The following is a 12,500-nucleotide window of genomic DNA, read 5'->3' on the forward strand; positions in this document are numbered from 1 at the left end:
AGGAGAGCAGCTTGGAGTGGTGACCAACTGGCCTCCATCACTAGAGGCAGCACTGCAGCGATGGGGAACCATCTCTCCTAAAGCCCCCTGTCTCACCACCATGGACACTAACGGCAAGCCGCTTTATGTCCTCACGTACGGTAAGAGCACTCAGTACAACCTCCACTGCAAAATCACAGAAATTATGCTGATTGAGTGACGATGCTGAACATTTTAAATGGATTTAACTCCAAGTCACTGTATGTGTTTATAGATATTGGTTAGTATGAATTGCTTATTTACTGTACTTATATTTCTGTATACTTTATTGATAATACTATAACATTTCTACTTTATATTCGTATCCTCTGTGTGTGATGCTTGAATTTCATTATTATTACTATAAATGAATTGGTGTGGTTTTTGAGTGATGTGCTCAGATTCAGGTAACCGAACTGTCAAGCATTTTATGTTTATATTTGTGTCATTAGAACTCTTTCTCTTCTTTTCTTTAAATCATGTGTTGAATGTGTTTGTTCTCCTGGAGAACTATTTTCAGTTTTTAAACTAGACAGCATAAAGGGAGATGAGAAAAAAGCACTCCAGGTATAAATTTAATGGATAAATAATTGGATATATATGTTTTGTTCAGAGTGTAATATGTGTGTGTGTGTGTGTACGTGTGTGTACGTGTGTGTGCGTGCATGTGTGTGCATGTGTGTGCATGTGTGTGTGTGTGTGTGTGTATGTGTGTGTTTGTGATGTGTATTACAGGGAAATTGTGGTCACGCAGCATCAAAGTTGCCTACAACATCCTGCACAAACTGGGGACCAAACTGGAGCCCATGGTGAGGCCGGGAGACCGGGTGAGTCTCAGACTGACTGCTGGCGTTCACACTGACGCTGTTTATTTACGTCATAACATCAGGTCGAGTTCTCCGATGCCTGATCAGTTTTAGTTTGCTTAATTTTAGCTGTTAGTTGTGTTTTCTTTCAGCTCACACCATTCTGGTAAAAGACATAATTAGTATGGTTTTTTGCTCCATGTTTAAACACGAGTTGGACCACAAGGACATTTTAACTAATCAGTGTGTCAGAGTCTGTGTGTTAGTTTAATTACTCACACTAGTGCTGGGCGGTACAGCTAAAAAATTATCACAATATAATGTTTCATATCATTTGTTATCAATAATTATTGATAAATTTTAATCTTTTTTAAACAAACACCAGTCACATTTCTTCCTCATCTGCTGTTCAGAGTCACATGCACTGTTCATGTGGAGTGCGGCGCATGCGTACTACAAGTCTCTTGCAGCTTGTTTCTCCGTACTTGGCCAGGACGTATTTTTTGTTTGTTTTTTTGCGAAGCTTACACACAGCGGTGTTCTGATATTAGTCAGACGAAAAGAAACAAAAAAACTACCACACTGGTGAGCTGATGTCCTTTTTTATTTATCTCCTTTATCTCCTCAGCAGGTTCTGAACTCATTTTTGGTGCGTCTGTGTGTTGTTGGCTGTTTGCTTGTCACTCGTAGCACACTCCTTTACCGAGGCATATGATAGGTTGTTTATGCAACCAAACTTCATGTCTGTTTACATTTCATCAAGCGTTATTGGAACATTTTTTCTATCGTTACTGATAAAGGTGAACCGTCTATAAATACCAATACCGTCTAATCGCCCAGCTCCACCTCATATTAGTGCCAGACTAGTGTCTCTCTCTCTCTGTCTGTCTCTCTCTCATGCTCTCTCTCACTCTCAGGTGGCTCTGGTGTTCCCGAATAACGACCCCGCTGCGTTCATGGTGGCGTTTTATGGCTGTTTGTTGGCTGAGGTTGTCCCGGTGCCAATAGAGGTGCCTCTGACCCGTAAGGTGAGAAGCAGATATCTTATTGTCAAATTTTCACAGTCAACTGAAGTTGTGTGTTGATGTTGTGTGTTGATGTGTGCTGATGCTGTGTTGTTCCTTTGTGTTGAAGCTGTGTGTTGAAGCTGTGTGTTGAAGCTGTGTGTTGATGTTGTGTGTTGATGCTGTGTGATATGTGTGTGATGTGTGATATGTGTGTGATGTGTGATGTGTGTGTGATATGTGTGTGATGTGTGTGTGATATGTGTGTATGTATGTGTGTGATGTGTGTGTGATATGTGTGTGATGTGTGTGATATGTGTGTGTGTATGTGTGTGATATGTGTGTGTGTATGTGTGTGATGTGTGATGTGTGTGTGATGTGTGAAGTGTGTGTGATATTTGTGTGATGTGTGATGTTTGTAAATGCCATTTCAACTTTACAGCACAAATATTAATGCTTATGTTTTATTTATGTTTAATATAAAATGTCAGAAAGCCTTTATGCAGAATTCTGCACTGAGCTGTGAATATTGCAGATGGTTTTGTGTATTTTTGACTCTGTCTCATGTCACATTTAATGTGTCACTGCTGTGTCAAGACTTCATCATACTCACATGCAGACGCTGGTCTTTCTGCTGAAGAGTAGTGAGTGTGTGTGTGTGTATGTGTGTGTGTGTGTGTGTGTGTAGGGGGAGTGCCTTTGGCAAAGCTCTGTCTGATCTCTCCTCAGTCCAAAAATTCCAGGAAAAAGACCTTGAAACTGGCAGAACACTTTCTGGCTTCCTTTGCATGCAGTTCCACTCAGAATGTAATAAAAATGTTCACATTCCAGCTAAAAGACTGATCTTATTCAATTTGTTTCAGCTTTATTTATATATCACTTTTAACAGTAAACATTTTCAGAAAGCAGCTTTACAGAAATTTAGACATAAGATTTAAATTTATAGTTATGAATATGTTGCATTCATGGAGTCATGTGAATTGAGAAAATACCTTTTCTTTAGGCCATGTTTAACACAAACACCCACACACACACACACACACACAGATGTCTCTCTGAGTTTAACATCAAAAATCGCCCCCACAGTTATTCCTGGCAGGTGGTGATTTTTGGTGTGTTTTGGGCGGCTGTTTAAGGCGTGATTTTATTTCTATGTGTTCCAGGACGCAGGCAGTCAGCAGATCGGCTTCCTCCTTGGGAGCTGTGGAGTTACTGTGGCTCTGACCAGTGACGCCTGCCATAAGGGGCTCCCTAAAGGCCCTACCGGAGAAATCCCACAGTTCAAAGGTCAGCCGTGTGTGCGTGTGTGTGTTATGGATGAGAAAAGTATTACATTCTTAAATTCATCACAGTTCTCTTTTGAAAGATTTTGCATCGTTTCAAAATACATCATAATCTGATTTTTACGAATGTCATGCATCAGTGTTTATTGGAAAATGTCAATTAGCAAACTTCTCTGATGAAAACTTACATTATAGACCATTGTTATTAAATTCCTTTTAACATTGCACTCGAATTCTATCTGCAGTTCAGTTCAGTGTTATGTGTACAGCGTGTTTAACAGTAATTGTCCCAGAGCAGCGTTACAGAAATATATAAATTCAGGATATAGATGTTAAATGTATGAATTTATCTCTAATGAGCAGCCAGAGGCGACAGTGCTGAGGAAAAACTCCCTGAGATGATATGAGGAAGAAACCTCGAGAGGAACCAGACTCAGAAGGGAACCCGTCCTCATCTGGGTGACACCGGATAGTGCGATTATAAATAAATACACCCCTTCTATAAATGTGATAATACTACATGCTCAAATAGTGCAGTTGTGTAAGCAGGAAATTCATTACAGTTTCTACAGAAAGTCTGTTTTGTTGAACTTCTCCACTGTTCACTGATGGAGACTCGAGTCCAGAACTGTTTGTGGTAATTGTAGTGCTCAAGCTATCACAGCATATCTGTTCATATGAACTGAGGTCCAAAGCATCTTTATGGTGTTTAAGTGGAACTGTCCTCAGTAATCTCAATGATCTTTAGTCTGCACCATGTGGAGACATCCTCAGCAGCAGCATGTGACTTCCAACTGATGAGAACTCCAACCAGAAGTAGGTCATCAGGATGGATCAGGAGAGAGAGAAAGAGAGAGAGAGAGAGAGAGGGGGAGATTATTAGGTATGCTTATTGTCCTGTAATGGTTAAGGACAGTGTAGTTTGCGTGAGTGAAAGCAGTAACTCTAAGCAAGACTAGCTATGAAAGCATAACTAAAAGGGAGACCCAGAAGGGAACACACACATGAGGGCTCCTTGGGACATAAGACAAACAGTCACTCCACCATCAACACAGCTTGGTGAAGGTGTGAAAGTGGGGGGCTGCAGCATCCAAACATCACAGTTCACCACAACACTCTATACCTATGATCCTCTAGATCTGCTCCTTTACCTAAGAACAAAACTATTCACAAAAATCTTGAGTAAACAAATACCTTTTCAGCCTGGACTTAAACACTGAGACTGAGTCTGAGTCCCAAACACTAATTGGAAGGTTGTTCCAATCTACAATGAATATTAATGAGTGTATGTTATAGAGCTGCAGACTGAACATTATCACAGTGTGTGTTCATATCATCATAAACCACAAAAGAAAATAAATCATGGAGGAAAAAATCATAAATCATATACTTTTTTAGATTTATTTTTATTTACTTATTTATCCATAGTAATTATTTTACATTTATACTGTTTGTACTCATCTTTATACAGTGAGGCTGAATCCGAAATCATTTTATTCACCATATATTCTCACTATAGAGTATTACACAGTGGTGTTACAGGCTGCCTTGTCTCCAGTAAAGCACCAATTGTTTTATTTTATTAGTGATTCATTTTTTATCCTGGAGAAAATCTAAATGTGGCCTATGGAAATTTAAATGAACAAACAATAAAATGCATATGTGCATAAATAATTGATTTATACTCACGTTGTGGCATTGTGAGTCCAAACTGAATCTTTTGGTCTGTGGAGAGAGAGAGAGTGTGTGTGTGTGTGTGTGTGTGTGTGTGAGAAGGGCAGAAAGATGAGTGTGTGTGGCTCTAAACTGGGATGTCAGCAGTCAGCGTTTTCGTCTCAGTGCAGTGAGACAGGATATAAATAGCACACAGAAAAGGTAATGAGCTTATGAAGCTATTTTAGTTCTGGTAAAGAAAGAAGAGAGACAGACAGCAGAGAGAGAGACCGGCAGCAGTCATATTAATCAGACCATCTGTGTCACCAATAAATAATAATAATAATAATAATAATAATACATGACTCGTTATGGACTGTAGATAACCGTTGGATTCCGGTGGTTTTCATTAAAATAACGTTTCTGTTCTGTAGGTTGGCCGAAGTTGCTGTGGTTCGTCACAGAATCAAAACACCTCTCTAAGCCTCCACGTGATTGGTTCCCACATATTAAAGATGCAAACAACGACACGGCCTACATCGAGGTGAGGTCCAGAACCACACACTGATTTTCATTCCATTGTTTTTCAGCTGATTTGAAGGCCAGCTTCAGTTCTGACACTTTTACTGGCTCTGTGTAAAATACTCCTCAGAATGCTGTGTATTTTTACAGGTGCTGGAGCGTGCAGTCTGTTTCCCGTTTTCCACTCGCTCTTTCCTGAGGGGCATTACTCTGTTATAACCTCTTGCTCATTAACCTGCCTGTGGGGTGAAGAGACGAATCGATAGCAGATATGCCTTCCATTAGTGGCGTATCACAGAGTAGCTGATAAATGATTAACGTGTGTTTAATTCTGAAGTGAGGTTCATGACGTGGATTTTAAGATAATGGCTTTCCAGGTTACAGTGAGACAGAGCACTCGGTTACACAGGACGTGGCTGCTGGAGTCGAGAGTTATCGATCAGAATAAACCCTTAACACAGGGATCATCACGGCAGAAAAATCTGAGACACGTGTGACAGATCTGTCAGTGTGAGAAATGTTTGATTAAAAATTTGAGAGCGTCTAAAATCCATCAATAGGAGGACAGAAAATTCTTGGGACAGCGACAACACAAATACTGTAGCGATGATGGAGAAATGTAAACAAAACATGCTAATGGACAAAATAAACACGTTTGATTGACTTTTCTCTCAGATCCTGTAATTGTGTTTCATGCATCCTTTTGGCTATGTGTGTGTGTGTATGTGTGTATCATCAGTATAAGACCTGTAAGGACGGCAGTGTATTGGGCGTTACAGTGATGAGGATTGCTCTGCTCACACACTGCCAGGCTCTCACACAGTCATGCGGATACACAGAGGGTAACAAACACACACACACACACACACACACACACACACACACACAGAGACAAAGATTGTTTATGATATGTAAAATAAATGCATGAAATACACTTAGTTCTTTGTGTGTGTGTGTGTGTGTGTGTGTTGCAGCGGAGACTATAGTGAATGTGTTAGACTTTAAGAAGGATGTGGGTCTGTGGCACGGAATTCTGACGGTAAGTCTCACTCATGATGAGATGGATGATTTCATAAACACTCTCTGACTCTCTGGTGATCTAATGTGTGTGTGTGTGTGTGTGTGTGTGTGTGTGTGTCTTTCCCTCAGAGTGTGATGAACATGATGCATGTGATCAGTATCCCGTACTCTCTGATGAAGGTTAATCCATTGTCCTGGATCCAGAAAGTGTGTCAGTATAAAGGTGTGTGTGTGTGTGTGTGTGTGTGTGTGTGTGTGTGTGTGTAGTGAGAGTGTAGTGAATGTGTGTAGTGAGAGTGTGTAGTGAGTGTGTAGTGAGTGTGTAATGAGAGTGTGTAGTGAGTCTGTAGTGAGAGTGTAATGAGAGTGTGTAGTGAGTGTGTAGTGAGAGTGTAATGAGAGTGTAGTGAGTGTGTGTGGTGAGTGTGTAGTGAGAGTGTAGTGAATGTGTGTAGTGAGAGTGTGTAGTGAGTGTAATGAGAGTGTGTAGTGAGAGTGTATTGAATGTGTGTAGTGAGAGTGTGTAGTGAGTGTAATGAGAGTGTGTAGTGAGAGTGTATTGAATGTGTGTAGTGAGTGTGTAGTGAGTGTGTGGTGAGTGTGTGTGGTGAGTGTGTGTGGTGAGTGTGTAGTGAGAGTGTAGTGAGTGTGTGGTGAGTGTGTGTGGTGAGTGTGTAGTACGAGTGTGTAGTGAGAGTGTAGTGAGAGTGTGTAGTGAGTGTGTAGTGAGAGTGTGTAGTGAGAGTGTAGTGAGTGTGTAGTGAGAGTGTGTAGTGAGTGTGTAGTACGAGTGTGTAGTGAGAGTGTAGCGAGAGTGTGTAGTGAGTGTAGTGAGAGTGTGTAGTGAGAGTGTAGTGAGAGTGTGTAGTGAGTGTGTAGTGAGAGTGTGTAGTGCGAGTGTGTAGTGAGTGTGTAGTGAGAGTGTGGTGAGTGTGTAGTGAGAGTGTGTCGTGAGTGTGTGTAGTGAATGTGTAGTGAGAGTGTAATGAGAGTGTGTAGTGAGTGTGTGGTGAGAGTGTGTAGTGTGAGTGTGTAGTGAGAGTGTAACGAGAGTGTGTAGTTAGTGTGTAGTGAGTGTGTGTAGTGAGTGTGTGTAGTGAGTTTTCAGCTGTATTGTGTGTAATGATGAAGTGATTTTTGTCTCCTTGTGTTATTAAGACAGAGGTTATAGTCTAAAGTTTGTTCTGCATTACTACTGATGTGTGTGTGTGTGTGTGTGTGTGTGTGCAGCTAAAGTGGCATGTGTGAAGAGCAGGGACATGCACTGGGCTCTGGTGGCTCACAGAGATCAGAGAGATATCAACCTTAGTTCACTGCGCATGCTGGTGGTGGCTGATGGATCAAACCCCTGTGAGTTCTTCATATTAACCTCTCTCTCTCTCTATCTCTCTGTCTCTCTCTCTCACTCTCTCTTATTCGCTCTCCCTCTCAATCTCTCACGCTCTCTCACTCTCCCTCTCTCTCTCTCTCTCTCTCGCTCGGTCTCGCTCTCCCTCTCTCTCTCCCCGCTCTCTCTCGATTCAATGTGTGCTCTATTGGCAATATTTTTTGTATTGCCAAAGCAGTGTACAACAGCAGACTAAGAGAAGAGAAAACATAGTAAATATAGTTTAAAAAAAATAGTATTGAAAAAATAAATGAATAAACAGATGCCAAGATAAATATGTAGCAAAATTAATAACTAGATGCAACATCATTTACATTAATGGTAACACAGGGACAAGGTGTTGATGGTAGGCGGGGTTAAGGCGGGTGGGTCTTTATGGTGTTAGGTGGGGTTAAGGTGGGTGGGTCTTTATGGTGGTGGGCGGGGTTATGGTGGGCGGGTCTTTATGGCGGTGGGCAGAGTTAGGAAGGGTGCATGTTTATGATGGTAGGCATGGTTATGGTCGGTGGGTGTTTATGGTGCTAGGCGGGGTTAGGGTGTGTGTGGCTGTGTGTTACCTATATTTCGTCTCAGGGCGGCCACGCCTGTCTGCGGCGACTCGTCTCTTTGTCCTGTACTCATTGAGTCTGTACATCATCAGTGTCTTTCTTCAGTTCTTATCAGTCGCCGTGGTCATGTAGGCCGCCCCGGTGTCCATTTACTACCCCGGTGTACTCTCCATTTACTGCCCCGGTGTACTCTCCATTTACTGCCCCGGTGTACTCTCCATTTACTGCCCCGGTGTACTCTCCATTTACTGCCCCGGTGTACTCTCCATTTACTGCCCCGGTGTACTCTCCATTTACTGCCCCGGTGTACTCTCCATTTACTGTCCAATGACCTTCCAGTTTGTGTTGATATATAACGGTGTTTGTCCAATAAGTACTGTACTTTTCCTGTTCTGTGTTTGTAACTGGGTTGGGCCGAATGGTTGAGTATGTGGTCCCGAGTGTCAGTGACCATCTGTAGGTGAGAGGTCAGTCAGTCTCAGGATCAGCTGGCAGAGGCAACTCCTCACTACCCTCAGCTCCTGGTATTTTAGGGCTTTATAATGCTTTAGTGTTGGACTCACTTGTTTTTAAATGCTTCCAAAATTTGATGACTCTTTTTGGGATATTTAAAAGGAATAAATCTCCCTCTCTCTTTCACTCTCTCTCTCTTTCTCTCTCTCTTTCTCTATCTCTCTCTCTATCTCTCTCTTTCGCCCTCTCGCTCTCTCTCTCCCTCTCTCTCTCTCTTTCACTCTCTCTCACCCTCTCTCTCTCACCCTCTCTCTTTTTCTTTCTCTCTCTGTCCCTCTCTCTCTCCCCTCTCTGTGAGATGTTTAAAACCTCAACACCAACACTCGTATAGGTAACACACACACAAACACACACACTCTCACTCACACACACTGCCTCCAGTCTTTACAACTCTGTTAGGTTCTCTAATAGCTGTGCAGGTGTGTGTGTGTGCTCAAGGCTTAAGTTTCTAGCACCGAGGATTTCAGAGTAATTAGGAAGTAATGAAAAATAATTGCTGCACATCTCTCTCTCTCTCTCTCTCTCTCTCTCTCTCTCAGGGTCGATCTCATCATGTGATGCATTCTTAAACGTATTCCAGAGTAAGGGTCTGAGACCGGAGGTCATCTGTCCGTGTGCTAGCTCACCTGAAGCTCTTACTGTCGCAATCAGGAGGTGTAGACACACACACACACACACACACACACACACAGTGAAAGACAGAAAGTCCAACTTTTCCTGCCACTGTGTTTTGTTGGTTTGTTGTCAGAGAGAAAAATATTGAGAATATCAACTCATTAATGTGTTTACGATATTTTTCATGCCAAAAATATTTTTGAATGTTTGTGTGTGTGTGTGTGTGTGTATTTACAGACCCACAGATGACAGCAGTCAGCCACCTGGCCGAGGGGTTTTGTCCATGCAGGGTCTGAGCCATGGAGTCATAAGAGTGGACACTGAAGAACGTCTTGCTGTTCTCACAGTACAGGACGTGGGCACGGTCATGCCTGGAGGTACACACACACACACACACACACACACACACACACACACACACACAGGGTTATATACAGATACACATGCTAATGACGTGTCATAGACTAGCACCAGTAAAGAGATGGTTGATTACAAAACAGGAACAGAACCAAATAAAGAATAAGAATCGTACTGATTATGTGAGTTTGTTGTTCCTCCTTACAGCTTTATTTATTCATCATCACCTCCTAGCATCATTTCAGCCTTTAATCTGACGTGTCTGCTACCTTAAAGCTGAAACTCAACACTGTTTGTGTTTGTGTGTGTGTTTGTGTGTGTTTGTGTGTTCTCAGCATTGATGTGTGTGGTGAAACCAGAAGGAGTTCCACAGTTGTGCCGAACAGATGAGATTGGAGAGTTGTGTGTTTGCTCTATCGCCACGGGAACGTCGTACTACGGTCTGTCTGGGATGACCAAGAACACCTTTGAGGTTCTGTTCAACACACACACACACAAATACACACAGGTTTAGGTTCTACATGTTTAAATTCATGTTATTGCTTCTGTGTTGGTTCTACTCGGTTCTGCTATCAGGTTTTTCCTATGAGCAGCTCAGGAGCTCTGATCAGTGAATACCCATTCACGCGGACCGGGCTGCTGGGCTTCGTGGGTCCCGGGGGTCTGGTGTTCATTGCTGGCAAGATGGATGGTCTGATGGTGGTCAGTGGCCGGAGACACAACGCTGATGACATTGTGGCCACAGCACTCGCTGTAGAACCCATGAAGTTTGTGTACAGAGGCAGGTGAGGGAGGGAGGAGTGTCTGAAACACACACACACACACACACACACACACACACAAACCACAGACACTAATATTAACATTTTTATACATAGTGTGATTTTCTTTACAGTCCTAATGTATTGTATTATATTATATTATATATTAATTAATTATTCAGGGTCTCTTACACAACAAAGCAGTGTGTGTGTATGTGGCAAATATGAAGTGTGTTTGTGTTGATGTGAAGTTTGTGTGTGTAAATATAAAGTGTGTGTGTAATTGTGTGTTCCTGCAGGATAGCTGTGTTCTCTGTGACAGTTCTACATGACGAGCGGATCGTGGTGGTGGCGGAACAGAGACCCGACTCCACAGAGGAGGACAGTTTCCAGTGGATGAGTCGAGTGCTGCAGGTGTGTAACAGAACTCACACTCTCACACTGCGTTCCTGTTCTACTGCTCAACTGTCTCCCGGTTCTGTGGCCCGGTTCTATACTATCATGTGGTTATCTCTTATTAAACCTGGAGGAACTTTACAGTGAAACAGTGGCTCTTTTCATACAGCACTGCGAAACTGATTTATTCCTTTAATCTGGTTTTTGGACTTTCTGCTAATTACAACTGAACAAATGAGATTAGTTTATTATTATTTTAATCAGAGTGATTAGTCATATATACTGAAATATTTATGTGGAGAACAGCGGAACCCTAGATATGTACATTCTTCCACATTTGGGATTAAGTTCTATTATGTTCTACATTGTCAGCTTTTGGAACGTATTTAGCACCAACAAAAGACAAAAACTGTGTGTGTGTGACGTGAATGTGACGTTTTTTATTAATCTTTTTTTTCATGCAGAAATTGAACTTGATTTGAGTTTTAAAATGACACACTGCTTGTTTGTTTGGAATGTATATGTATATGTTTGTGTGTGCGTGTGTGTGTATGTGTATGTGTGTGTGTGAGTGAGAGAGTGTGTGTGTGTGTGTGTGGGTCCATGTATGTAATTTGCACAGTTAAAGGTCACACACTGTGGCAAATTAATTTGCTCACTGCAGGTGGTTCTCCGCAGACCCTCTCATTGTGCCATGTTTGTGTTTTCATGTGTGTGACACGGTTCTGTGTGTGACATGGTTCTGTGTGTGACACGGTTCTGTGTGTGTTTGTAGGCCATAGATAGTATCCACAACGTAGGTGTGTTCTGTTTGGCACTGGTTCCTGCGAACACACTGCCCAAGACGCCGCTGGGAGGAATCCACCTGTCTGAGACCAAGCAGCTGTTTCTGGAAGGTTCTCTGCATCCCTGTAATGTACTCATGTGTCCTCACACCTGCGTCACCAACCTGCCCAAACCCCGACAGAAACAACCAGGTGTGTCACACACAGACACACACAGTGTGTGTGTGCGTGTGCGTGTGAGAGCGTGTGCGTGTGTGTGTATGAGAGTGTGAGTGTGTGAGTGTGTGAGTGTGTGCGTGTGTGCGTGTGAGTGTGTGTGTGGATATGAATGTGTGCATGTGTGTGCATGTGTGCGTGTGTGTGTGTGTGTGTTTATATGAGTGTGTATGAGTGTGTGTGCATGTGTGTGAGTGTGTGTGAGTGTGTGTTTGCATGTGTGTGTGAGTGTGTGTGAATGTGTGTGCATGTGTCTGCGTGTGTGTGCGTGTGTGTGCATGTGTGTGCATGTGCATGTGTGTGAGTGTGTGTGAGTGTGTGTGAGTATGTATGTGTGCATGTATGTGTGTATGTGTGGATCTTGTCTGTTTGTGCTTATTTGTTTAAGACAGAGGAACATTGGAGAATTTGTATGTGGCCTTTTGCTAGAAAGAGGAAGATGCCCACACTCTCTGCCCACTTTGTTAGGAACACTAGTACACCTGTACCTTGATGCAATTATTCAATCAACCGATCATGTGTCATACACAGTGTGTAAAAACATGCAGATACAGACAGCTTCAGTTAATGTTCATATCAAACATCTGAACACCAGGAGAAGATAATCACCATGGTT

The 12,500-nt window shown here is 42.4% G+C and overlaps 1 protein-coding gene across 4 annotated transcripts in view; it reads left to right on the top strand.

Moving 5' to 3' along the window:
• Positions 1 to 12,500, top strand: part of dip2ca (disco-interacting protein 2 homolog Ca) — a 108,551-nt gene that overhangs the window by 78,789 nt on the left and 17,262 nt on the right. For all 4 annotated transcript variants that reach the window (XM_053612116.1, XM_053612113.1, XM_053612112.1 and 1 more), the window contains 15 exons: positions 1 to 140; positions 754 to 845; positions 1,742 to 1,852; positions 2,992 to 3,115; positions 5,199 to 5,308; positions 6,026 to 6,128; positions 6,261 to 6,325; positions 6,436 to 6,529; positions 7,537 to 7,656; positions 9,294 to 9,408; positions 9,607 to 9,746; positions 10,062 to 10,198; positions 10,303 to 10,511; positions 10,787 to 10,901; positions 11,659 to 11,860. The exon at positions 1 to 140 is cut by the window's left edge and continues 58 nt beyond it. In XM_053612116.1, the coding sequence (XP_053468091.1) occupies positions 1 to 140; positions 754 to 845; positions 1,742 to 1,852; positions 2,992 to 3,115; positions 5,199 to 5,308; positions 6,026 to 6,128; positions 6,261 to 6,325; positions 6,436 to 6,529; positions 7,537 to 7,656; positions 9,294 to 9,408; positions 9,607 to 9,746; positions 10,062 to 10,198; positions 10,303 to 10,511; positions 10,787 to 10,901; positions 11,659 to 11,860 (1,877 nt within the window). The remainder of the gene's footprint in view (positions 141 to 753; positions 846 to 1,741; positions 1,853 to 2,991; positions 3,116 to 5,198; positions 5,309 to 6,025; positions 6,129 to 6,260; positions 6,326 to 6,435; positions 6,530 to 7,536; positions 7,657 to 9,293; positions 9,409 to 9,606; positions 9,747 to 10,061; positions 10,199 to 10,302; positions 10,512 to 10,786; positions 10,902 to 11,658; positions 11,861 to 12,500) is intronic.

Source organism: Ictalurus furcatus, chromosome 23 (assembly GCF_023375685.1).
Source record: "Ictalurus furcatus strain D&B chromosome 23, Billie_1.0, whole genome shotgun sequence".
In the NCBI taxonomy this organism is placed as follows: domain Eukaryota; kingdom Metazoa; phylum Chordata; class Actinopteri; order Siluriformes; family Ictaluridae; genus Ictalurus; species Ictalurus furcatus.